At 41.9% G+C, this 26,617-nt stretch overlaps 2 protein-coding genes across 4 annotated transcripts in view; one reads left to right on the top strand and one right to left on the bottom strand.

Moving 5' to 3' along the window:
* MCF2L2 (MCF.2 cell line derived transforming sequence-like 2) overlaps positions 1–26,617 on the bottom strand; it is a 209,737-nt gene that overhangs the window by 77,949 nt on the left and 105,171 nt on the right. The window lies entirely within an intron of this gene.
* B3GNT5 (UDP-GlcNAc:betaGal beta-1,3-N-acetylglucosaminyltransferase 5) lies at positions 8,196–26,320 on the top strand. Of its 3 annotated transcripts, none has more exons than XM_055568942.1 (2): positions 8,196–8,541; positions 21,659–26,320. In XM_055568942.1, the coding sequence occupies exon 2, from the start codon at positions 21,959–21,961 to the stop codon at positions 23,102–23,104; it is 1,146 nt and encodes a 381-aa protein (XP_055424917.1). In that variant the 5' UTR covers positions 8,196–8,541; positions 21,659–21,958; the 3' UTR covers positions 23,105–26,320. The 3 variants fall into 3 exon arrangements, with proteins under 3 accessions (XP_055424917.1, XP_055424918.1, XP_055424919.1); XM_055568943.1 differs by lacking the exon at positions 8,196–8,541 and adding an exon at positions 9,235–9,638; XM_055568944.1 differs by lacking the exon at positions 8,196–8,541 and adding an exon at positions 9,747–9,917.

Here is a 26,617-nt window from a genome sequence, read left to right as displayed (position 1 = left end):
GGGGCAATGAGTCAGACATGACTGAGTGACTGAACAACAACAAGATTCAGAATGAGGAGCAATATGGTCAAAGAAAACAAAAAAAGCCATCAGTTAATCCTTATTTGGAGAAGGCAATGGCACCCCACTCCAGTGCTCTTGCCTGGAAGATCCCATGGACAGAGGAGCCTGGTAGGCTGCAGTCCATGGGGTCGTGAAAAGTCAGACACGACTGGGCGACTTCACTTTCACTTTTCACTTTCATGCATTGGAGAAGGAAATGGCAACCCACTCCAGTGTTCTTGCCTGGAGAATCCCAGGGACGGGGGAGCCTGGTGGGCTGCCATCTATGGGGTTGCACAGAGTCGGACATGACTGAAGCGACTTAGTAGTAGTAATCCTTATTTTACAAGTGGAAAAAGAAGGGCCCAGAGCCCTGCATGGACTTGCCCAATGTCTTTGGCTTTGGCAAAGTCAATGTTCTTGCTAACACATTATGTTGCCCCTCTTGACCTACGTTTGGGGGTGCATTTAAAATCTTGTTTTCTGATTATGAAATAAAACACAAATTGAAATGAAACTAGCATGATGATATAACAATACTGAGTTTCAGAAAAATAGGTTTCCAGGTCTATCTCTGCTTCTAATATGCAGGGTAGCTTTGAACAAGCCGTTTTCTTTCTTGGGGTCTCCATTTCTTAATGGATTAGATCAGCTCGAGTATCCCTACTGGCTCTCATAGGTCATTTGCCAAATATCTTATCATCTTTTCTAAAAATTTATTTTTAATTGGAGAATAATTGTTTTACAATGTTGTGTTGGCTTCTGCCATACATCAACATAAATTGCCCACAGGTATACATATGTCCCCTACTTCCTGAACCACCCTCCCACCTCCCGGCCCATCCTACCCATGTAGGTTGCCACAGAGCACAGAGTTGAGCTCCCTGAGTCATACAGCAAATTGTCACTGGATATCTAATTTTCTACATGGTAATGAATATGTTTCAATGCCACTTCCTCAATTTGTATATCTTATCATCTTGAATAAGATATATGAAATGATCTTTGGTTTAATCACACCTTGCTTCTCATTTCTCACAAGAAAAGAAGCAAAGGTCATAAGCCTTTCAGTTAACGTGTGACTGCGTGCACAGTAGGATGGCAAGGAGAAGGAATCGGCGTGGGCTGGAGAGGTCCTGGAGGTGAGATCTGAACTGTCCTCTGTAAGAAGTGAGGACTTGCAGCAAGACAGGAGGGTGACCCAGGAAGGAGGAAACAGGAGCAGGGGCTAGGAGTCCTGGCTACACGCAGGGCCCTATGGGAACCAGGCTGCTGGGGCAGGGTCTGGGTAGGGAGTGTGGGAAGCAGGGGGAGCGCGAATGCAGGAGATGGTCATTGTGCCAGGTGGTGGTGGGACCCAGGGAAAGGTGCAGGAGACTGAGTTGGCCAACAGGGCAGGGAATGTCAGGAGCCTGTTTCGTTCACTACAGAATAGGTCCTGAGGCTTCAGACTTACAAAAACATGCTCTTAGTTTCACATCCTTCTTCTGTTTGATTAGGTGTTCCATAACTGTTTAATAAATTCCCAGAACTATAAATGGTAACAATATGAAACACCTTGGATCCATAAGATGACCATGTTGAAATTAGTGATTCTTTAAGCATTAATAAAAGGTCTGATGAATATAAATAGTTCTCTACCTTCTGGAAGGCTAACAGCTACTAATGTGCCATCAGTTGAAAGTCTTGCTCAGTTACTGATGTGCCATCAGCCCCTTCTCCTGTTTTATATCTCAGTTTCTATATTTGGTCTGATGTTAGCTGGATTTGATCTTATTACTCTGATGTGTTTAGGGTAAACTACCTTAAATTCTTTTTAGAGCAGGATGGGGCACAAATAATTATTAAAGTTTATCTGGATGGGTGCTCACTTTTCAATATCACATAATAAATAATGACAAAGTAATTTCATGCATACTGTACTTTTTGAAAGAGGGATTGATTACAAACACAATCCCATTTATCCTAATTCAAGTTAACAATCCTGTATTTGTGTAGTATTTTGGGAATTATAATTGTTTTTCTTTTTGGCTGTATCACACGGCTTGTGGGATCTTAGTTCCCCAACCAGGGAATGAACCAGGGTTCTTGGCAGTGAAAGGATGGAGTCCTAACCATTGGACTGCCAGGGAATTCCTCCTGTTTTTAAGAATTGCAGTAAAATATATATTACATAAAATTTTCCATTAATTTTTTAATTTTTTTCCCATGCCACATGGCCTGTCGGATTCTAGTTCCCAACCAGGGATAGAACCCACAGCCCCCTGCATTGGAAGTGTGGAGTCTTAACCACTGGACCACCAGGGAAGTCCTGAAATTTGCCATTTAAATGATTTTTAAGTGTATGATTCAGTGGAATTAAAATATATTCACAATGTTGTGCACCACCAGCAGAACTTTTTCATCAACCCAAACTGAAACTCTGTCCCCATCAAAGACTAACAACGTCCTTCCTACTCCCAGGCCCTGGCAACCTCCATTCCACACTCCACTTTCTGTTTCTATCATTTTGCCTAGGTAAGTGGAACCATACACCATTTATTATTTTTTATCTGGCTTATTTCACTTAACACAATGTTTTCAAAGTTCATTCGTGATGTAGCATGTATCAGATTTCATTCCTGTTGAAGGCTTTACATCTTCTATTGTTTGCATAGACCATATTTCGCTTATCCACTCGCTTGTTGATGGCCACTTGGGTTGTTTCTGCCTTTTGGCTATTGTGAATAACGTGAACATTAGCTTGTGAATCTCTGTTGAGTCATTGATTTCACTTCCTTTGGGTATACACCCAGAAGTAAAATTGCTAAATTCTATTTTTAACATTTGGGGAACCATCATACTGTAGTATTTTACATTCCCACCAGCAAGGCACCAGGGTTCCAATGTCTCCACATCCTCATCAACACTCATTATTTTCCTTTTTTTTTTTTTAAACATTTATTTACATGGCTGTGTCAGGTCCAGATGCAACAGGACCTTCATTGCATCATGTGGGATCTTTCTTGTGGTGCGCTGACTCTCTAGTTGTGGCACAGGCTTAGTTGCTCCACAGGACGTGGGATCTTCCCAGACCAGGAATTGAACCTGTGTCCCCTGCATTGTAAGACAGATTCTTAACCACTGGACCACCAGGGAAGTCCTTATTTTCTATTTTTAAAATAATAGCTAACCTCATACAGTTATTTTTTAAATATGCATATCATCTTCCTTGATGCATTCAACACCTGACAAAGAGCTCCTCCAGGACAGATATCCTATCATCCATCCCATGTCCCCATACCTTACAAGTAGGCAAATTCTCAATAAGTATTTACTGAATGGATGAATGGTAGATTTAAGGAGCAGACACAAATTCTGTAAGCAGGAGCAGGCATTAACTGTTATTATCATTTCACAAAGAGGAAATTGGGACTCAGAGCATTAAGTGACTTGACTGAGGTCAAACTACTGGCTTGGTGCTGCCAGAAAGAGGTCGTGTCCAGGACGTCTAAGCTCTAGAACTAAAGACTGGTGTGTCAAGGGCGAATGTCAGTCCACTGAAATAGTACCCAATATTTGGACTTGGCAGCATGTTTCCATAAGGGACAGGGCCCACACAATAAGGACACAGGTAAGCAGGTTAGAGAAAAAGGGGTGGCTCAGCCCATAATCCATTTTTAAAGGTATATTTTTTTCAGAGAACATGATTTATCAAGAACTTTAGAACTGGCTTTTGAGAAGTGCTGTTATAAGAAAAATCTCTCTATAGCCATTTTAAATTCCTAACTAATGATCTATATTTTAAATAATACTCAATACAAATCTGAAGCAAGCTTATAACTGCCTTTTAGAATTAATTTGAATAGGATTTTTGAACCATGTATGCTCCATAAAGCAGGCAATGAGAGCTTAATAATTATTAACTATTAAGAAAAGGGCAATAGAGAATTATATTTTGGTTGTCCCTTAAATATTAGTACAACCAAACTTAAGTGCAAAATTTCTATCACAAATGATTGCATCTGAGTCAAGCATGCACCCCCATATCATAGTCAATAACTATTTTCTGAACATCTCCATGGACTGTGATTTTCTTCTTTTCCTCTGTACCATCTCATCACAGGACCCAAATAGCTTTTCCTCAGTTTAGATAACTGTGGGAAGGCTGGTGCCAATTGTCTTTTAAGATGTAAGTGTTAATCAGGTAGTATTCAAGAGTGTCCCTACACAAGTATCAAGTGTCCCTCCTGGCTTGGAGAGAAAAAGATGGAGTTAGAGGCAGCCCCTGGAATCTGTATAGAATGCTGCATGGCTCTGGGAGTGTGAAGGGAATGTCTGATCTTTAGGTGGAGAGGGGAGAAGAAATGCTGAGGATCAACTGGCAGGAGTTGGTACCAGGTCATTGTCACAAGTGCTGTTTGAGCTTTTGCAACATGGAAAGAAAACCTGTCCCAGCCTCACTCCCACATGTCAATCCTTTACCCCCACTACCTTCCCCAAGTGAGGCCCACTCAATCCATAGCACAGTGCTACTGCACCAAGGAGGGTCACAGCAAGTAGGACCTGCATCTCCAAGACTGTCCCTGTCCCTGTTGGACCTCTGCTGAGGGTTTTAGGGTATGAGAGATGATCCCTGGGTTGGGGAGATCCCCTGGAGGAGGAATGGCAACTCAGCCTGGTATTCTTGCCAGGAAAATCCCATGGACAGAGGACCCTGGCAGGCTGTGGTCCATAGGGTCACAAAGAGTCAGATGTGACTGAGCAACTAAGCATGCACATACGAAAGATGCCCTTATGTACTGATGGAAGGAGATGGTGTATTAAGGAGGTCCCCCCTCATGCAGAAGAGAAAAACACAAAATGGGTTCTTAGAATGGCCTGTGGGTGAGTATCTCTTTGTGCTGTCAATTCCCTTCATCTTTCAGCTCTGGATGTACCTAGTATGATTTCATACAACTGCCAAGATCCCAGAACTGAGGCAGGCTGTTGAATGGTGCCAAACCACAAGAGCTACAGCAAGAACTGTAGGAAAGGGGGTAGTGTGCCTCCAGTGTCAGCATTTGGGCCTTGTTGACATGGAAGGCGAAGTACACTGGGGCCATTGTTCTGTGGATGAAGCTTCTTAGACCAAAAGGTTGAACTTTTGATGAATGTGGGCAGCATTCAGCAAAAAATTGAATTCAACCAGTGGTTAATACATATTCACTCTTTGCAAGGCATTGCAGAAGGGTATTTTAAGGGAACTGGAGATGAGCAGGATGTAATCTCCACCTTTAAGAGGTGTAGGTCATTCAAAGAGTAGGGAAAACAGATCCATAGATATTGATACAGTGATAAAATGCCACTGACTGTTATTGACATGTAACAAACACCCTGGGCTGGGTCCACTGGTGAGAAGGATTCTGGCTCTTGGGGTCATCCAACACCCATCCATTCATCATTTCACAAACAGGTATTTGAATATCTCATTTTAGACCTGTTAAGCTTAAGACTGATGTGACACACTTAAGTGAAGACTTTCCAGCTTGGAGCTCAGAATCTAGATTAGATATATAAATCAAGCATTAAAGGCAATGGATGAGATCACCAAGAAGCAAACGTGGTGAGAAAAGAATGCCCAGAAGGATATATGTGTGGGTAGGAGGAGGTGGTAGGCAGCAAAGGAGGAGGAGGCAGTGAAGGAGATGTTGCATTAACTGCTGATGCTCTATTAAGAGAAAATGTATCTCTAGAGATGTGAAACATAGCAGGTCTTTTTATGGCAATGAAGCTGATGAGATAGAGCAGGAAGACCAGCTCACCAAGCCAGAAGAGCTTTCTGTAGCCCGTAATGAACATGAGAATGACACCTGTCCACCCAGGCCATGAGGTGCCATGCTCAGCATTTTGTGCATGTTACTGCTCTGTGATCAGTCCTCACTGCACCCTTCCAGGCAGGAATTACCATGGGGCACAGAGAAGTTAGGTCGCTTGCCCAGATCTCGTAGCCAGCAGGAACTAAGTCAGGATTCCACCCCCACCTTTCTAGCAGCCCAAGCCTTGCATGAACTCTTCCTGGCTTCAGAACACATAGCTTGTGGTATGTCTGTACAGGCAGGGCCTGTACAGGGTCTGTGAGAAAATCTCCCTACAGAAAGGGCAACTGAACAAGTCAAGCCTGGCACTGTGTTGGTATGCTTCAACTGTGTTAGGCATTAAGCAATCAGTTCTCCTTTCATTATTTCAACAACACTTCTCTCTTTGGGTTTCTTTTGCTCCCACCATCTCCCAGGATCTCTTGTACTCGTTTCAGTTTTCTTTCGCCACAGCGAATAATACATACCTTACTCTCTGGTTCTCTCTCCTACATTTGCTTCTCCTTCTGCTCTTTATTGGCCTTATCTTCTCCTTTCTAAATCTGACATGCAAATTGTAATTTCTCTCATCTTTCTAGTTTACCATCTTGATGCTACAGGTCTCTCTTTTCCAGCACTTCCCTAAATTGTCTAGTGCTTTGTGAAGCAAATTCCTGATAGTGAGATTAAAAGTCATTTATAAATCTAATTTTAGTTGACTCGGTTCACAAGCAGCTACTGTGGACACCGAGGACAAGGTGACACTGTCCTCATTCTTTGTGATGGTCAAGTTGGCTTTGCTACTATCAGTTAATTTTATCTCCAACTAATTTCAAAAATTGTATGCACTCCCTCCAGATAAAACAGAGTACTTTTTCTATACCATGAAGTCTATCATCCTCTTCTTCTCCTCCTGGGGTGGGACAGGGTGCCAGCTTGCTGTAAGAAATCCTCCCAGATGTACAAAGCTGCCTTCCCTGTGCATGTGTGGGCAGCTGACAGGCATTCTGGACCACTTTGCTCATCCCCATCTCTTATCCACACTCTTTCCCCTCCTCTCACCTAAAGTTCCACATCCTTTCACCAATCTCTTGACTCACTTGTGAATCATTTCTCTCTCTGTCTGGGTTGTCTGTCTTCATATAGGTCGATGTGAATACGTGATTTTCACATATATTTATCAATGTTTCAGTCAGTTTGTATAGGACGCAGTCCTATGTGTGCAAGCATGTGGAATACACATGTGTGATCCCTGCACCTATGTGGGCCTAGTTCCAAATGACCTGATGGGCATATAATGGCAATTGAAAATTTGTACATAAATCTGACATATACAGATGATACCCAGAGGGAATATCTGTGGGTTTATCATCAGGATTTTGTTTTGCATAGGTAAAAGGGGGTGATTTGCACTGTACTAACAATAAATTAGCTTATTTATGTGTCACTGTCAGTGACTCCCTTACAAGTCAAAAATCTAAATATTTCTGTCTGTGATAGAACATGCAATGAGGTATGAGTAGATAATAGATGAATACTGGGTCTGAGTAGATAATAGCAATACTAAGCCACACTCTCTATAGGTAATATAAAAAAGAAAATAATTGCATGGCTCCATATGCTAAGGAGCTAAAGAAACCAGTTACAAAACCTCTTTAAAAATCTAGCTAGAAATAACAAGTACAATGTTGTGTCTACAGTTTCAAATTGATTCCATAATCTGCTTTCAAGTCATTACCTGCCATTCCTTTTACAATAACAAATCCAAAGCTTTTACTTTACTGAAGTAAAGGGTTAATTTTTTCTGTCATATTCTTAAATATATATTGTACAATTACAAAGTCGTTCAAAATATCACCACTGTTAAATGACAATATTTGTTATATAAGGAGGATGCTAGAACAACATCTTGGGAATAAGAAACCAAACCCCAAAAAACGATTTGTTTATACTTTCCTCCCTTCAGTGGAAATTTATATTCTAATTTTGTCTGTTATGTGTATTAAGTATTCTGAGTGGGGAAAACACCTCAAAGCGGATCCTGGGTCATAGTTGATGACCTAAGTAGTTAAGTTGCTCAGTCGTTTCCGACTCTGCGACCCCATGGTCTGTAGCCTACAGTCTCCTCCGTCCATGGGATTTTCCAGGCAAGAATACTGGAGTGGGTTGCCATTTCCTTCTCCAGGAGATCTTCCTAACCCAGGGATTGAACTCTGGTCTCCCGCATTGTAGCCAGACGCTTTACCATCAGCCACCAGGCGAATCCGATATCTGAGTAAATAATCTCAATTAGCTAAAGAGGTGTGGAGAAGCACTTCCTGGAGCTGCCTTGCACCGACAGGAATAGACAGGCGGGACGCATCGCCTTCACCTACACGCTGGGGTGGTGGCTACCGGGCAGGCCAGGCTGGGCTTCGGAGTGACGCCAAGAAGTGCAGGAAACACAGCACGCTGCACACTGGCCGCGCCCCTGCCCTCCGCCGGGAGCCCCTGATTGGGTCCCCCAGCTTTCAGCCGGCTCCAGCCCGCTTCCCGCTGTGGTAGCGAGCCCAGCCAAGAGCCAACTCCCCAGCCCCTGCCTAAAATTTAAAACGAGTAAGTTTTGTTCCGGAAACCAATGACCTTAGTTCCCATGCCGGCGGAGTGCCGACCTGCGATTTGGGAGTTTAAGGAACTGGTCCTGGTGAGTTTTGCTTTAAGTTTTCTTTGAAATTAAGCTGGGCTTGAAAGTAAACTCATGGGGGGGGGGGGCGGGGAGTGAGTCTCTCCCACCGGCCCATTGCATTCCTGAAACGAACCGCTGTCGAAAAACTGTATGCAGTAAAATTGAGTTTCCTTCTTTTGTCACTGAGGCTCCCTGAAGCTCCGGGCGGGGCCGGGGGGGGGGCGGGGTGCGGTAAGCGGTGTGACCAGAGATCTTTTAAAGTCTAGCTTGCCCTTAGAACTCTCGCTCTGAAAAGGAAAATAAGGTGCTCAGAGAACTGCAACTCAATCAGTCAAAACTTATCTCCCGTAGATGAGTAAACCGTTGCGTGTTCTGAACGAATGGATCACTTGTCCAACAAATTCTGCCTCCTAATGAAAAGTATATGGAGATCAGTTGTTTCATATGGAATTAATATGTGTGATCAATCGTACTCTTTTTAAACTGCTCCGCATTCCACCGCATCCTAACTGTGGGGCCCAGGCCCCCTGTAGGTTGGAAATGTAGGCTTCTCTTCCGGATCACTAAATGGGGAAAGTTCCAGCCCGCTCGGCGGGGATAATTCGCAACTCCTCATCTGGTTTGTTCTTTGTGAGGGGAGACGGATTCCCTCGGTCCGCAGCAAGGGCTCCTGGCCGGTCAGGCCTCCGCCCCGCCCCTGCCCGGCCCGGCCGCCTCGCCGCGCCTCCCAGCCGGAGCGGCTCCCGGGCTGCGGGAAAGGAGTCTGTTCTGCTTCCTCTGGACCAGGCGAGATAGCCAGGGCCGAGAGGGGAGGAGAGTCGCTCGCACGGCGACTCCTGGACTTCAGGCTGGAAAGAGCTCTGGGGCCGGGGAGGCGAGGCTGTAGCTGACACCGGGCTTGGCGCCGGCTCGCGGCCCTGGTCCGGAGCGAGCGCGGCCAGGCGTCGGGAAGCTGGGGCCGCCCTATCCGCCGCGGGGCAGGGGCTGCCCGCTGCCCGAGAGTGCGGCGGGGAAAGAGGCACGTTCCTTCCCCGGGGCGCCTTTGTTCATTCGGGCCTGCGGGCGGGCGTTTGGCGACCGCGACCCCGGGCCGAGCCTCCATCCAGATGCAGCAGGTAGGCTGGGGGGCCCGGAGCTCCGGGGCGGTGGGGAGGGTGAAGTTCCCCGGAGCCGGTCCCCATTCCTAGGAGCTTCAACTAGGCGGCCGCCGCGCCGCGATGCCGAAACCGGCCGGAGCTCGGGAGCCGGGAGCGGAACGCCGCGCCCTGCTGGCCTCGGTTTCCGGCTGAGGGGCCCTCAACCTTGCGCCCACACCTAGGCTGCAGGGGTGAATTCGGATAGAGATCCTGCGTCGTGTTATAAGTTGGGAAACCGCCAGACAGGGGAAGCTTTCGGTGAGTTACTGGCTGGGGCAATACAGACAAGGAAGTAGCAGGCGGGATATCTGGGAAACGAGACCTCTTTCTAAGCGGGGAGGTCCTGGCCACGCTTTCCTTTGACTTTGCCAAATTTTATTTTGCTTCCTGAAGTGACAGTCATTTGTTTACTCAGATGCCCCTTACGTAGGTCCAGAGTAGGAACTTTTCATCCGATTCTCACTACACACCCTATATTTTTCTTTCCCAGGGTCGATTTTCATAGGTTATGGGTCATGTTAAAGGGACACCAACGTTGTACCGCTCGGTGGCTGGTGGTGGCTTGGAGGTCGTATTTAGGGTAATTCTCTAATGAAAGCACATACATTAGAACTGGATTTGTTCCTCTCTGCCTTTATTTTGGGAAACTTTGCCTGGTCCCTATGGGGGCAGGGAGAAGGATGTGAGAAGCTGAAACTGACCCAGAAAAGGAAGATTGAAGGTAGTTGCATTAAGTGGTGCTGCTGAAAAGATCCTGAGCTGAACTTTCTGAAAGGGGGACTGGTTATAAGCACCGGAGGTTTTAACTTTCTCATAAGAAACTTACAGTAGATTTTACGTCTTGTCACTGTGCAGGGGTGGGGCTGCTTTTGGGAGTCAACTTTTTCTTTTAAAAACAATAAATTCAATATCTGAAATGTTTCCATTAAATACATAAATGATTCTCCCCTCTTCCGCTTTCTCTCTCTCTCCCATCTCCTCTCCCACAGGGACTCTGCATGAGTGTTTACTGAGCCCCTTTGAGGATGAGGGTGACTCAGTTTGACTAACCTCAGTCGCCAGGGGCTCACTGTGACACCTGAAGATGGGAATGAGTGTTATGACAGGGAGAGTTCAAGCTGCAGCTCAGAGAGGCTGTTTCTGAGGAATGAGAAATGTGGGATGATTAGGAGGCATGACCATACACATACACAAACACAAATCATCAGAAGGTGGAGAAGAATTTTCAAAATAAAGTGCAGGCTTTAGCAAGGGAAAATGTCAACTTATATATTTCATTAAAATAGAGATAGAATTTCCCTTTTATAAAAGTGATTCAAATCAGATTGTAAGAAAAGGAAATAACTTTCTAATTCTAAAATATAGAACAGCTTAAATAATAACTCATGGGTTTTGAAATGGGTCATCCTTTTAAATGGGTCACTTTGGCTAGAATCATTGCTCTCAGTGACTTTCAAATTGTTAGGGTAGAGTTGTTTCTGAGAACCAATTGCACTATAATCTACATATCAGAACATAGGATGCGTTAAAAGGAAACTAGGAGCAATTCAGAAGGAAATGTTCTCTTAAAGTAACAAAATGTATCCTTGTATATTTGGAACATTGTATATACTCAACTGAATAAATTTTAGCTTTGCATTTTATGGGCAATTCATGGGGTCGCAAAGAGTCCTACAGGACTGAGTGACTGATCTGATCTGAAACTTTTTGGGGGGAATACTTCCATAGCCATTATTTTATTCCATTGTTGAATAATCTTGTGAAGAGAAATATACATTGAATCTATGTTCCAGAAATTGGGGAACAGCAAATTATTATAAGAGCTCTGCCATTAGATATAGAATTTCTGCCAGCAAAGATTTAGCCCGAACAGTGTAAATCTAGAATTTTCTTTTTATAGTTTGCATATATAAAAGAGATAGAAGAATTCATATTTAAAGATAAGCAACTCAATCAGGTGAGATGTAAACTCTGAAAAAGCAAAAGTGATTTCTTTACATTTAAATGCTAGAAATTCAGAGACTGGCTTTGACCAGTAACTTATTTTTAAGATTTATCTTCCATAGTGAAGATTATAACACTAGAAGCCAGTTTTTTTGTTTTTGTTTTTTTAACAGAAAGGAGTGTTCCTCTAAGTCTGCAGGCAATAAGCTCCCTAAATTCTAAGTTCAGGGTACTATTACACAACTTAAGATTCCCTGAAATTTCATATTTTATCTCTTATTCCTTTTCTACAACTCTTTCAACAACTTTTTGATTGTGGTCTAAGAAAAGTAAGTTAAAAAGTTGACTCAGTTTTCCTTCTCTATATTTTACAGGACCTTACAATCTTTTGGCTATGGTATTTGAAGTGTATTCTTAAGTGCTTGTGGGAACCATATTGTTCTTTCCTGTCATGGATAATGGAAGACCATGTTCAATTAGGAATGATACCTTTGTTTTCAGTCACAATAGTGTTTGAGATGTCTTAATGGCCATTAGTAATCAGATCAGAACTTTGAAAAACTCATATCTAATAAAAGTTTTTGAGAAGAATATTAAGAGTACAGCTCATCACTTTGAAAGGAAAATAACCCCTAAAGAATATCAGCCATCTATTAACTAAACCATCATGGTAAAGATGTATGAATAATTTCTAGAGAAAGGAAATTAACATATATCAAACACTTGATCTGGACCACATTTTGTCAGTAGATATCTAAAATGATCCTCAGAAAACACTGTTGGTACAAGGTTTAAAGACAAGTCAAGCTCACGTGACTAGTAAATGGGAGCACTAGGATAGAAATTATTTTTGTTCACCTTCACACTTGATTTTTCTATTCTCTTGCCCGCCTGCCCCCCTGCCCAACGCCCCCCGCCGCCAGATTCCAGGTTGCACTGGAACAATTTTTTACTCTGTTAGTGGATCTACACTGGAAACATCTCTGAAGCCCTCTCAGCATCCTGCCTGCCGCCTACCACAGAGTATGTGATAAATTAATACTTGTTGAATGACTTAAATGTAGGTATTACCTACTTTCAGGGCTGTACAGCATATTATCTAGGACAGGGCAGGTGTTTAAATGGCAATTTACTTATTAAAATAAATGCTGATCAACTGAGATGGAAACGTGATATATATGTGTGTGTGTATCTTACATTTTACACCATTATTTATTTGTTATTGTATTCAGAACAGGACATATTTTGCCACTGGATACTAGGCCAAAGTGTACAGCTTATACAGCAGGTTTATGTCAGGTTATATTGTCACCATATTTTGAAATCACTATTTTTCATATTATAATTTAACCTCAGCAGTGTATGACTCCTCTGCTTTCATCTCATCCAATACTTATTCATTGAATACTTGCTTAAAACATCCTCTCTGTCATGTACATTTTACTCTCTTCTCCTTCCCTACTTACTTTTTTCTTTACTTCCTTCTACCACTTTGAGGGTTTTCCAGGTGGCCCTAGTGGTAAAGAACCCACCTGCCAATGCAGGAGATGTAAGAGATGTGGGTTTGATCCCTGGGTTGGTAAGATCCCCTGGAAGAGGGCACGGCAACCCACTCCAGTATTCTTGCCTGGAGAATCCTATGGGCAGAGGAGCCTGGCAGGCTGTGGTCCACAGGGTCACACAAAGTCAGACACAACTGAAGCGACTTATTAGCATACATGTACCACTTTGAATCTCCTCCCTTAAATACTCCAATCTTCCATGTGCAAGAAAGACTTTTTGTACCCAGAGTGACTCAAACTGTCACTTTTGCCCATTGTCTGGTGCTACTGGGATCAAGGAAAGGAAGGAGGGAAACGGGATAGAAGGTTGGGAAAAGGGTCTGCTACAGAGAAAATGAAAACAAGTTCTGGTCAAATGCAGGTGGTAGCAAAACATAAATGACTCCAAACTTCAGAAAGGGAAGCAAATCTTTTCCCTTCTAGGGTTGGTTCTCTTAGTTCTGCCCCACCAGCTTCTCTGTCTTTCCATCACACTAGGAAAAGCAGGTCAGGAATTCAGGACAGGGCTGTAAAGGACCATCTGCTTTTGAGCTGCCACAGGGTCTGGAATTAATGGAGGTTACAGGGTTAACACCATGTCTCAGTGCCTCCATTTCTTCTTCTGAAAAAAGGGGAGATAACTTCTCCCTCATAGGTTGTTGTGAGAGAAAGTTACTGTCTATGTAAAGCTTTCTGAACAGATCCTGGTGCACACTAAACATACCATGTTAGCAACTGTTGCTACACGAGGCATAAGGAGAAGTTTGTTCCTTAAGTAGCAAGAACAAAACTGACAAAAATCATATTTATAAGAACTGGCAACCCTGTCAACCCAACAAATATGCCTCAAGAATGAACACAGAAGGCCAGGCTTAGAAAAGCAAGTGCGTGACCTCTCCAAGACTCTCTTTACATTTCAGCTCTTTTGTTTGTGTCAAATTCTGTATAATCAAACTGGTTACTGGGAAATGTTAGCAACCCTTAATATAATTCCTCTGGAATATGATAATACTCTATAATCTCTCTGTCAGTTTCCTTAGTGTTTATCTTTACTTGGAGCCTGTCTTTACTTGTTTGTTCATTTTGTATTTTCCTGTGTTTAGTATTCCCAAAACCAGCAAACAGAAATCGACAACCATGTTTAATTTATAAAGAAATATATAGCATAGTTTATGTAAGTGGAGAGCAATTTACTAGATTCACACTATACATTTCATAACCAACTTTTCCCATTGTCTCAGATCCATGCTTGCAGAGCTGGAATTTAAAGCCTTCAGACTAACACTGGATCAAGAATTAACTCTAAAGTGTATTCTTTGTGGAGGAATAACAATTCCACATGACTTTTAATCTTTGCCCAGAGCTTGAGCTTAAGTTTCATAGCTAGTCACAGTCACATAAACACTTAAAGATAGCTGTTGCATGGAATGTGTCCCTTTTTTATAGCTTTATATTGAATACACTTAAATTTGATTAAAGAATAAAATATAATTGAGAGAATATCTCATTTTTCCCACTTAAAATGTGAGTTGTACATTCACATTTCAGGTTGCCACCTTATTGAGCAAATAGAAAGAGAATTAGTGCTAAATAGTAACCAGTTGTGTTTCTTAGGACCAAATACTATTTTACTAAGAAAAAAATCTATGAAGATCAAATCATGGCCTTTCTGGTAAATTCAGGGCTTTTTATACCTGATTTCTTTAACATGACAGTTTGGTTCCTGAGGATTTATCCTACCTATGTTTAATAGGGAATAAATGATCAGAGCAAGCCAGGAAAAAAAAAATACTTGGAATGTAAAACAAAATGTAACATAAAGATGAGAAAGAAAATGTTATCTTTCTTTTCTTTGAGTTATGTCTGGAAAGTAACCAAAAGTTGTGTCTCACATGGGACTTTAAGTCATGAAAACTTAAGCTTAAAAGTATCAAGTAGTGAGGCTTAAAAAAAAAAAAAATCTGTGACTTGCTGGAGGAGCAACATTAGTTTATAGTCATATTTTTATCGCTTTTAAATTTTGTGCCCCAAATGAGTGCTTCCCTTGCCTCTCCCTAGCCTGGCCCCTGACAGGGTCAGTGTGCTTTATAGAGGGAACGAAGCGCGCTGCCCAGCCCGGGGAATTCTTGAAGAGGAAGCACACGTGGGATGAGATGGTGACAAGTGTGTGACATCTTTTACTTTCTCTACAAAGTAGGAAAGGAAGTTGTCAGCTAAGAGTGAGCATGACACTTCCTATCATCCTAGGAAGAGGGGGGAAGATTCAGCATGGCTGGTGAAGAGCCTGGGAGAGGGAGAAGCTCCGTAACAAGTGGAGGACAGTCAGACAGCACTGAGCACTCTGCCCACAGCTGGATATCACCCTGTGTGGTGGTGCTATCTGTCTGCTGTGTTATGTTTCTCCAGGAGCCTGGCAGGTATTATAGGGAATATGGGAATGACCCAAGGTCCGGGGTTGCTGGGGTGGAAGGACAGGAACCAGGGATAAGAGGGCAAAGCTGCCAGGTGACCCTGCATCTGAGACAGGGAAGTGGGTAGAAGAAAAGTCAGGAGACAGTTGGATGGACCAGGGGTGTTAGGGGGCAGGAAGGGGGTAGGCAGAGGATTCCAGATGAATGCTTAGAGGTTGTGGTTGAAGAGGGAGTAGACTGGACTTTGAAATTTCAGAATAATGCAGTTCTAAGTAAAGCCACATAAATGACTGCTGGTAAGCCACACAACTTTCCTGCTGGTAAGTTGTCTTCAGTGTGTGGGAAGGGAGTGTGAACAAACATCTACACTATAAAACAAGGGCTCCTTGGACTTCTGAGTGTCACATGTCTTCTAGGTAAGATATAGAAATACGGTTTCTCTAAGATTGGATGTTGTTAATGTATTGCAATGGTGGTCTAAAATAGTGGTTAAGAAACAAATAGGTGTTTCTTAATTAGAAACAAAAAACAAATAGATGTTTTTGAATTCAAACCCACTGGCTTTCTCTAGTTACCATTACTCTGGTCTGGATTTAGTGCTGCTGCTTTTCCTGGAAGACGCCTTCCCCAGCCCCACCCACGCCCAGCCTTGAGAGCCCCCCGGGCTCCCAGCTCAGCGCTCACTGTTTGCTCCAGGTCTGTCTTCCCACTTGAGCTCCATGACAGGCCTTGTCTGCCCAGCCTTCCGACTGTTTCCCTTGACCTTTGTTACCCCATCTAAACTTTCCGATGAACCAGCCCTTTAAAATAGTTTCTCTTTTCTTTGACTCCTCCATTTTCTCCTTCCCCTGAGTTGACTATTCCTCTGGGCCTTTGCTCAGCTCTTCTTCCTTGAGAGTTCACCCATGTTCATGGCTGCCATTGTCTTTATAACTCAGGGCGCCCGCTGGATTTCAGTGCTGTCTGCTTCCAGGCTCAGATTACCTGCTGGACTTACCTACTTGCTGTCTCTCTTAACATCTCCATCAACACAGCTTAAAAGCAAATGTGTTGCCACCTCATTCCTGACTCAGGAAACCAGTTTTCCCTCCTTTGTCAGTAATGCTTGAACCTAGATTTTTCTCCTCTCCTTTACTCCCTGTCCCAGGTCACTCATCACATGCCACTGAGGCTTTTTTTTTTTAATTATTTATTTTAATTGGAGGCTAATTACTTTACCATATTGTAGTGGGTTTTGCCATACATTGACATGAATCAGCCATGGGTGTACATGTGTTCCCCATCCTGAACCCCCCTCGCACCTCCCTCCCCACCCCATCCCTCTGGGTCATCCCAGTGCACCAGCCCTGAGCACCCTGTCTCATACATCGAACCTGGACTGGTGATCTGTTTCACATATGATAATATACATGTTTCAGTGCTATTCTCTCAGATCATCCCACCCTCGCCTTCTCCCACAGAGTCGAGAAGGTCATCTTTATCCCTTCCTTCCCTCCCTACCGCCACCATCCTAGACTAGACCCTTTTTACCTCATCTTGCTTTAGTATGTGTGTGCTCTGTTTCTCAGTCATGTCCAACTCTCTGTGACCCCATGGACTGTAGCCCACCAGGCTCCTCTGTCCATGGGATTCTCCAGGCAATAATACTGGACTGGGTAGCCATTCTCTTCTCCAGGGGATCTTCCCAACCCAGGGATCGAACCCCAGTCTCCTGCTTTTCAGGTGGATTCTTTACAGGCTGAGCCACCAGGGAAGCCTGCCTGCTTCAGTACAAGGTCCTGATATTACCCAGAGTCTGATCTCTAGGAATCCTGCATCCTTCGTACCACTGCCAGATTTCCGCATAAAGCTTAATAAATATTGACAAGGGAGTTATCACTAAACACAAAAAGGACTTGCTGCCCTGGGCACTCACTCTCTTCTCTGCCTTATTTTCAAGCTTCTCCATAAGTACACCCCAACCTCCCTGCTTTCAAATATTAATACAGGCCTGTTTCTCAAATATTTGCCATATTGTATTTCTTTCCTTTGTTGCCTGAAACTGCTTCCTTGTCCTTCTGCAACCACCTAAATCCTGATCATCCTAGGCCCTTGTGATCTAGCTGTCACTGATTTCTCCTCCCAGGGACACTCCTATTGTGCCTAGAGCAGGTATGACCCAGATTGGTGCTGACATACAGAGTGAACCTTTCTGTGACATGCCTGTTGTTGTCCAGGGGAACTGTGTTTCCACATGCACGCTGTGAGTCTTGTCTCAACTAGATTGTTGGTGCTTTCAGAGCAGAGACTACCTCATGACTGCCGCCATGCCCGGTGTATTTCTATAGCAAACACACACACACTTGTAGGATTAACTGAAACATTGGACACTGAAATTAACTGAAACAACATTGAGGTTGTTTAACTTGAAATTAAAATGCCAACCTCCTCATCCTAACTAAAACTTCAAAATTTGTAGCAGGTTCTGCATAATACTTTAGGATTACAAAAGTAAACTCAACAAAGAAATGAGTTGACAGCAGGAATGAAGCAGAGAAAAGTCAGGGTTCATTTTGGGAAACCTGTAGCCTCTAGATGCATTAATTGTTTTGTTTTCTGTTTTTAATCAGAGAAGTTTGAAGAGCTCTCTTGTGAAGAAATATCCTTGAGTGGTTGAGGGGCACAGCTCCCAGACTGAAAAGTATTTGGGGTGAGGTCTGCCACTCAACTTCTTATCCACTCAAACTTCTTATTCTTCTGACTACTTCTTTAGGAAAGAGAAAACTGAGGATATCTATACCTTCCTCTCAATCCAGATAGAAGCAAACCCAAGTTATATTCCAGATATTTGCATATTTTCCCCTAAGCAGCTCTTTGTCCTGTTCTCTCGTAGAGCCTTCCCTGTTTCCTATTTTCAGCAGGCTCTGAAGTCATCTGTAATTTTTTTATTCGCTCAGTAACAATACTTTGATCTTTGCCCCCAGTTTACAGATTGAGTCACTACAGCAGAGTGCAGTGAGGGATGCCTGAGGTTATACAATAAACCTGGCCCCAAACTGGGTAGCCCTGGTTTCGACAGTTGATTGGTCACCCAGCTGCACTGTGGGCACAAAGGAAGCTGCACCCACAGCATTCTGTTGTAGATGGTTGCTGAGCTCACATTCAGTATTGGGATCGCTTTGTTTCCTGTTAGGTCCAGCGTTTTCTTTCTCTAGGTCAGGCAGGCCTGTGGGCTTCATTGTAGCCCCCAGCCTAGCACTGTGAATACAGAAGCTAGAAGATGTGCCTTAGAGAAGCTTTATGACAGTGTGAACCAGAAGGGTGAGCCTTGATTGCCTGTGAATGGTCTCCATCAGCAACACCAGGGTTGGGACAACGTTGTTTAGTTTTAACAGATGAATTTAGATCATGGAGGTGCTTTTGCTTTTGGTTGGAAAAAGCCATCCTAATAACTAAGTTCACTTTGGAGGAGTGGGGGTGTTCTTTTGTTATTAGAGAAGCCGGGTTCTATGAATTCCCAGATCTTTCCCTCATCACATCAACACTCACATCATCACATCAGGGAGATTTGGTTGTGACTGATGTAAACAGTGGCTCCAACAGTTCAAGCAGCTGTGGGTGGAGAAACTGTGTCTTAGAACTTCACACACTGTGCTGAGCCTAAAGAAGTAGTGTGGGTTGTTGGCTTCATGACTAGTTCTTTGTCATTTTTCAGAAAGCAGTTGTGACTCATAGAGGCCAGTTGGGAACAGTTGCAGGAGTATAGGAAAATGAGGGAAATATATACATGGTGGGGTGGAAGGGGACAAAACAAATGTTATGGGCTGGCTGTTTGGTGATAGATAGTGATAGAGTGTTGCTGCTATAATTGTTGCTCATCCAGATGAGCAATAGACCCATTCATGGGAGAGAGAGTAGGGTCTCTATGAGTCCAGGGTGCAAGTGGGTGCTGGCAGAGTTGGGCAGGTGGGCTGATCCTCTAGCAAGAAGCTCTGGCTTGTAGACAACCGTGAATAGGTGCAAAGCAAAGCTGCCCTTGGAACATAGTGAGTGCAGCTGCTCAGAAATGGGAAGCTAGTTTTGCCTGTGGTTCCAAAGGTTACTCTTCTTTTTGTTTCCTTCCTGGGATCTCTTGGAATAGAAACAGCAAATTAGTTTCAATTGAGATTTTTCTATAGAATTCTTAAACACTTAAGGTGTCTTAAAATCTGCGTTAGAGATTCTCTGTTACTTTGCATGAAGCTTCCAGTTCCTTCTTTGTGTATTGTGGAAGAGGCAGAAGGCTGGGCCTTCAGAGCTGGGCCTTATCTAAGTGAGCAGTTAGGACTGAGAGGAAGTGCCCCTCCCCCACTCCACCTCCCCAATGAAAGCAATTTTGCAAAGTGTAAGCAGATGCCACCATCAGAAACGGATGTTTCTTGCTGTCTCTCACCCTTGTTATTGTTCAGTCACTCAATTTTGTCTGACTCTTTGCAACCCCATGGACTGTAGCCCGCTAGGCTTCCCTTTTCCTTCACTATCTCCCAGAGTTTGCTCAAACTCATGTCCATTGAATTGGTGATGCCATTCAACCATCTTGTCCTCTGTCGTCCCCTTCTGCTCCTACCTTCAATCTTTCCCAGCATCAGTCTTTTCCATTGAGTCGGCTTTTCGCATCAGGGGGATTTTTGGAGTTTCAGCTTCAGTCCTTCAGTATCAGTACTGGAGCTTCAGCTTCAGCATCAGTCCTTCCAATGAATATTCAGGGTTGATTTCCTTTAGGATTGACTGTTTTGATCTCCTTTCAGTCCAAGGGACGCTCAAGAGTCTTCTTTCATCCTACCCTAGAGCATTCATTCAGTCCGCCATGACCACCCAAACCAAGGGGCAAATTACCAATATTGATCTAGCCCTTATAGCAGTATTCCTCACTTTTTTGCATTTTACTTTACAACAGAAACACATTTTACTTTACAACGCTGAAGGTATTTACACACAAAACTTAAAATTTCACAAAATGATACCTAACTACTTTCAATGCACTCTGCCATTCTCTTTTATGCTTTTCCTTTTTCTTTCTTTCTTTGTTTTAAAGCTTTTGTGGCTTCCTAAGTGGTGCTGCTGCTGCTGCTGCTGCTGCTGCTAAGTCGCTTCAGTTGTGCCTGACTCTGTGAGACCCCATGGACTGCAGCCTACCAGGCTTCTCCGTCCATGGGATTCTCCAGGCAAGAACACTGGAGTGGGTTGCCATTTCCTTCTCCAATGAAAGTGGAAAGTGAAAGTGAAGTGCTAGCAATTTAAAAATCTATACCCTTAGGGATAAAAGTTTACCTGTGCTGATCTCTGAATTATCACCAAGGCTTGGTTCTGATCTCCTGTCCTCCTTGGGCTTTTTGCATGCCTCGCTTGTGCAGTTATCACCCTTGTGTGGAGTTACCTTGGGTGACGGGAAATACAGCTGGATGTGAAAGGCCCCACCACCCAGGTTAGGCCGGTACTGCCTGGTGTTCTCAGTGTGTGCAGTTGGTTTTGAACATGTTAAATTCAAGGTGCCTGTGGAGTTTCCAAATGGAAAAGAACAGAAACAAGATGACTGTACAGAAAAGCCACTTTGGTTAGAGAGTTGGGACTATGCTTTTGAGAAGCATATCTCAACTTCTTGATTATGAATCTTGGTTTGAAAAAAAAATATTACTCCTATTTCTGCCTTGTCTGGGGCAAGCTTTAATGTATTTTTACTATTATGAACTTTTGTTTCATTGAGTCTTGTTCCTTGAACTATATAGCTGCTTTCATTGTGACTATATTCCAAGTCAATATATTCATGGACATACCCATTTAAGAAACTTGAACTTTAGGTATGTAAAATGACAGACATTTTGGAGATTTTCTTCCTAGGCTTGAGAAGAGAAAAGGGTCTTTGTATTCTGAATGAGAAGAAGGTAGAGGGTGGTTCTTTCCCTTTCCTTGGATTCCCCTGAAAAAATAAACAGCTATATGCGTCTACTCAACACCAGCTGCCCCATCACATTTTATCCAGATCAGTCAGGTTACATATTGTTTTTAAGGAATTAAGAGTATGTTTCTTTCTGGTAACTCAGTAATCCATTCACTTGTAATTTTTTTCTCTTCCTGACTCTAATAGGTTGCACTTAACTTTCACAAAAAGGACTACACAGAATAGCTGCGTAAGGCCAATCCTTGAACTTAATGAAGGATGTCAGAGTGGGAGCATTCTGATGTGCCAGCGTCATTCTGCAGTGTGTTCCGTTCTTTTGCGGTCTCCAAAAAAAATGGTATTAAAAGAAAATATTTTATGAAATAAGGAGCTCCTTTTACATTTTTAATGACCAACATGGACATCTCTTCTACAGAATACACAGTCCTATGGTTTTGAAGAAGCAAGCACTCATTTAAAACTGACCCTAAATAAAAATAGACCTGGATGGACGTCAGAATGTTTGTTAGTGGCAGGAGAGTAAAAAAATGGCAGTTTATTCAGTTATTTGCCACTTGTTTTGTACTAAGCCTGATGTTCTTCTGGATATCGATCGATAATCACATCATGAGCCATATGAAGTCCTACTCTTACAGATACCTCGTAAATAGCTACAATTTTGTGAATGACAGCCTGTCTCTTAAGCGCAGCGAGGAGGGGGTTCCTCATTACCAGTACTTGATTAACCATGAGGATAAGTGTCAAACGCAAGATGTCCTGCTCTTACTGTTTGTAAAGACTGCGCCTGAAAATTACAATCGCCGTTCTGCCATAAGGAAAACGTGGGGCAACGAGAAGTATGTTTGCTCTCAACTTAACGCCAACATCAAAACTCTGTTTGTCTTAGGAACACCTTCTGACCCACTGACAAGAGAAAGACTTCAGAGAAGGCTGGTTTGGGAAGATCAGATGTACAATGATATAATTCAGCAAGACTTTGCTGATTCTTTCTATAATCTTACTCTTAAATTTCTTCTCCAGTTCAGTTGGGCAAATCGCTTTTGTCCACATGCCAAATTCCTCATGACTGCTGATGACGACATATTTATTCACATGCCAAATCTTATTGAATACCTTCAAAGTTTAGAACAAATTGGTGTTCAAGACTTTTGGATTGGTCGTGTTCACCGTGGTGCCCCTCCCGTTAGAGACAAACGCAGCAAATACTATGTTTCTTATGAAATGTACCAGTGGCCGGCTTACCCTGACTATACCGCTGGAGCCGCCTACGTGATCTCTGGTGATGTGGCTGCCAAAGTGTATGAGGCATCACAGACACTTAACTCTAGCCTTTACATAGACGATGTGTTCATGGGCCTCTGTGCCAATAAAATAGGGATAGTACCACAATACCATGTGTTTTTTTCCGGGGAAGGTAAAACCCCTTACCATCCTTGCATCTATGAAAAAATGATGACATCTCATGGGCATGTAGAAGACCTTCAGGACCTCTGGATGGATGCCACAGACCCAAAAGTAAAAACAATTTCAAAAGGTTTCTTTGGTCAGATGTACTGCAGAATAATTAAGATAGTCCTCCTTTGCAAACTGACCTATGTGGATACATATCCCTGTAGGGCTGCCTTTGCCTAATAGTACTTGAATGTTGTATTTTATCACTGTCACTGAGCCAAACCTGGATAAAGAAACTTTTAAATGTTTGTCTATACCATAAGAGAAATGAATATGAAGAACAAAGGAATATTTTGAAAGCCTAGTCTATCAGAATGTTTCTTTGATTCTAGAAGCCCTTCAATATAACTTACCTACTTCATTGCCTAAATTCATTTCAAGGAATTTAGATTTAGACAAGGTTCATATGAAAACCCCATGGATGGAGGAGCCTGGTAGGCTGCAGTCCATGGGGTCGCTAAGAGTCTGACATGACTGAGCAACTTCACTTTCACTTTTCACTTTCATGCATTGGAGAAGGAAATGGCAACCCACTCCAGTATTCTTGCCTGGAGAATCCCAGGGACAGAGGAGCCTGTTGGGCTGCCGTCTATGCGGTCGCACAGAGTCGGACACGACTGACTCGACTTAGCAGCAGCAGCATATGAAAACAAAACTAAAGGGAATTTTAAGTTCTCAGTACCATGTGTATATTGGAGGAGTAGAAAAGTTATTAAGGTGCCTAGGTGTTAGGAAAACTGCTTTTGGAAAATACCAAGTAAATGTATAGCACAACATTTCAAAGAAATGGATATGTTGTTGGACCAGGTACTTACTAAAGAGCACTTGAGGGAGTTGGTGGGGGCAAGGGAGGACTGGCATGGATGAAAGTACATGAACCTGGTCAAAGAAAGTTTCCTCTTCTTCAGAGGAGACTTAGGAGAAGATACACAATTTCTTTATAAATCGCCAAATCATTTACTGTCACATTCATGTAGCTGTTTTACCTGGACAGTATTGGAGTCATTTTAAATATATTTATATATTTTTTCAAAGTTTAATGTGAAATTTGAGAAGTCATTAGCTCTATCCTAACTAGTACTTTATTATGTTTTTTTAAAATTATTATTATTAGACAATGACACAAAACATGGACAGTGTCTTACTCAGAGGGTCCTTTGCTAGAGATAAATCATTGCTAATTCAAATAGGTTGATTTTATCAATAATTTAATGAAATTTCAACTGGTTTTAAAATATTCAGTATCAGTCTGTTTTTAAGGCAGCTATTTAAATGTAGTTTACATAAAGGAATATCATAATGGAGAAGAATTCAAAATGAAAGATAGAACATTATGAGATTCTTTTCTCCATAATTTATAAAATAAAAGTTTTAATGTCTAAATTGTATTAATTACTAAAATCAGCCCACCCCTCTCCAACAGGGTCTCATAAACCAGTTGGTTTTGAGTTTAGCTTTTAAAACTGAGAGTATTAAACATCAAAACTGTAGTAGCTAAAAAAATGTATTCTTTCAGCAAAATGACTTATCAGAGGTGATATTCAACTTCTAAATATTTCAGAATGAAAGTGATAGAAAAGTCACCTGAATGAAGTTTAAAACATTTGTAAAGCTGTATGTTCCTTGTAGTAAAAGAGATGTGGCTGAGATCCAGTAGCAGAAGTTAGATTTATTTTACATGGCAGGATGACAATGTGGCTATGATACAAACAACCTCCCCTCACTATAGAAAGAACTAGGTGAGGTCTGTTGTTAGGGGGATTATATGAAAGGCAAACTAATGACTTCAGCAAAAGCAGTTAAACTGATTATAAACCCTTTGTCTGCAAAGGTGCGTGTTAGGGAAAACTAAGATGTATCACTTGAAATGATGTCTGAAACACACAAACTAAAAAAGAATTCTCAGTATACATAACTGGATGATGATGATATATAAATACACACACACACACACACACACACACATATATATAATTTGTTGCAGGTAGCTTTTCATTGTTTACAGAAACTTTAGTTAATTTTTTCTATTTTGAAAATCAAAGCTTGTTTACATTGATTGTTCAGATAATTTAGCATTTTTAACTCATGTCAAAACTACGGTGTCAAACATTCTAGTTTGTAGTTACTTTCAGAGTAGGTTCAGGGTTTTTAGATCATTACAATTTAAAATTTCTGACCAATTTTAAAAACTGTAGAGAACAAAAGTGCATTTTGACAAAGCAGGTTTGTAATTAATTTTTATTAGTTGATCGTTTAATACCATTTGTCCTTTGGTCATATATATGCCCTGTGTATCTATACTTGTAACTGTTTAAATTTGCTATTGGTTGAGAACATCCTTGTCTCTGCCCATCAAAATGATCTTGTTTACATCAATACTTTTGTGAAACGGTTATTTATTTGTGAAAGAGCTCCCTTCAATTGTGTTCATCTTTTATTTTTCCTTAACACAGAATGAAACATTAAATTTAGAGGAAATATGAAGGCACTTCCTTTTTTTAATAAGGAAATTGCTAGATACTTCCTTCATCAGACTTAAAGTACTGAGAAGAATAATTGTAAATAAAGGATTCCAACCTTTTAAAAAGGAAGGAAAAAAACTTTTTGGTGCTCCAGTGCAAGGCTATCTTTTAAAAGTCATCAATAAAGGGAAAATAAACTTTCAGCCTGGATGGTCAATTGATGGTTATATACAGTATTATTGCTAAAAACTTTTTACCTCTTGGTTGACTTACATCTATTTTCCATATTATTAATTTTATACCAAAATGTTATTTATATTATTTGAATTTTGCTCTTATATGGCAAAATAATTAGAGGGTTTTTAAAAATAAATCTATGATTTCCAATAAAAAACTTGAAAATTGTCAACAGATGTGTATTTTCACAAAGGCTTTTAAACTCGTGGGTGAACACTATTTGTTTATGTCATCAACTGGTTCTGTTTAATGTCAGAGAGGCCTCTAATACGTGATATTAATCCTATTTCCTGTTCAGACTTGCTGCTGTGCCCAGGATAGAGGATTGCTGTGTTGTCTGCATTGTGGAGCCATCTAAAGTGCTTCTTTTGTTTGTTGAAAGGTTTCTTCTGGAATGTCTAAGTGGGGGAAGTCTTCTCTCCTAATAGACTGTTCAGGAAAAGATGAAATAAGAACTATAGCCATAGTGCCTTAAGACACCATTTTCCTTTTATTTGGTATCATTAACTAGCCAAACGTTGATTCAAATTTAGCCTTAGTCTCTTAACATTAGGAATGTTCTTAGGCCTGCTCTGCAGCGTTTGGTATTTCAGTATATTTGTACATAGTATGTGATCATTTGCTTTTCACCTGATTCTTTCTTGATTCTTTATCATACTAGATGATGTGATTCAATATATATTTTTAAAACTCAGAAGCACCTGAATTATTTGGTTGCAGTAGAACTTTTTACTTGTGAGGCATGGCTGGGGTGTTTGTAGTTGGGACTAAAATGATAATTATGCAGAAGAGTTGAGTTGACCTGTATTTGGGACTTTAATTGAATACCACAGCTACAATGAGAATCAGAACAGAGAACTACTGATATACAGGGTTATTCGTTCTTCTGTAATAATGAGAGAAATGTTAGATGTCTCCGTAAATATGTTTGTCCTGCAATGGGACTAGCCTCAGCTTTCATTATATGATGTTACTCTGCTCCAGAACTCAAAGG

Source organism: Bubalus kerabau, chromosome 2 (genome assembly GCF_029407905.1).
Source record: "Bubalus kerabau isolate K-KA32 ecotype Philippines breed swamp buffalo chromosome 2, PCC_UOA_SB_1v2, whole genome shotgun sequence".
In the NCBI taxonomy this organism is placed as follows: domain Eukaryota; kingdom Metazoa; phylum Chordata; class Mammalia; order Artiodactyla; family Bovidae; genus Bubalus; species Bubalus kerabau.
Note: the sequence above shows the minus strand (reverse complement) of the source record. Positions and strands in the feature narration are given on the sequence as shown.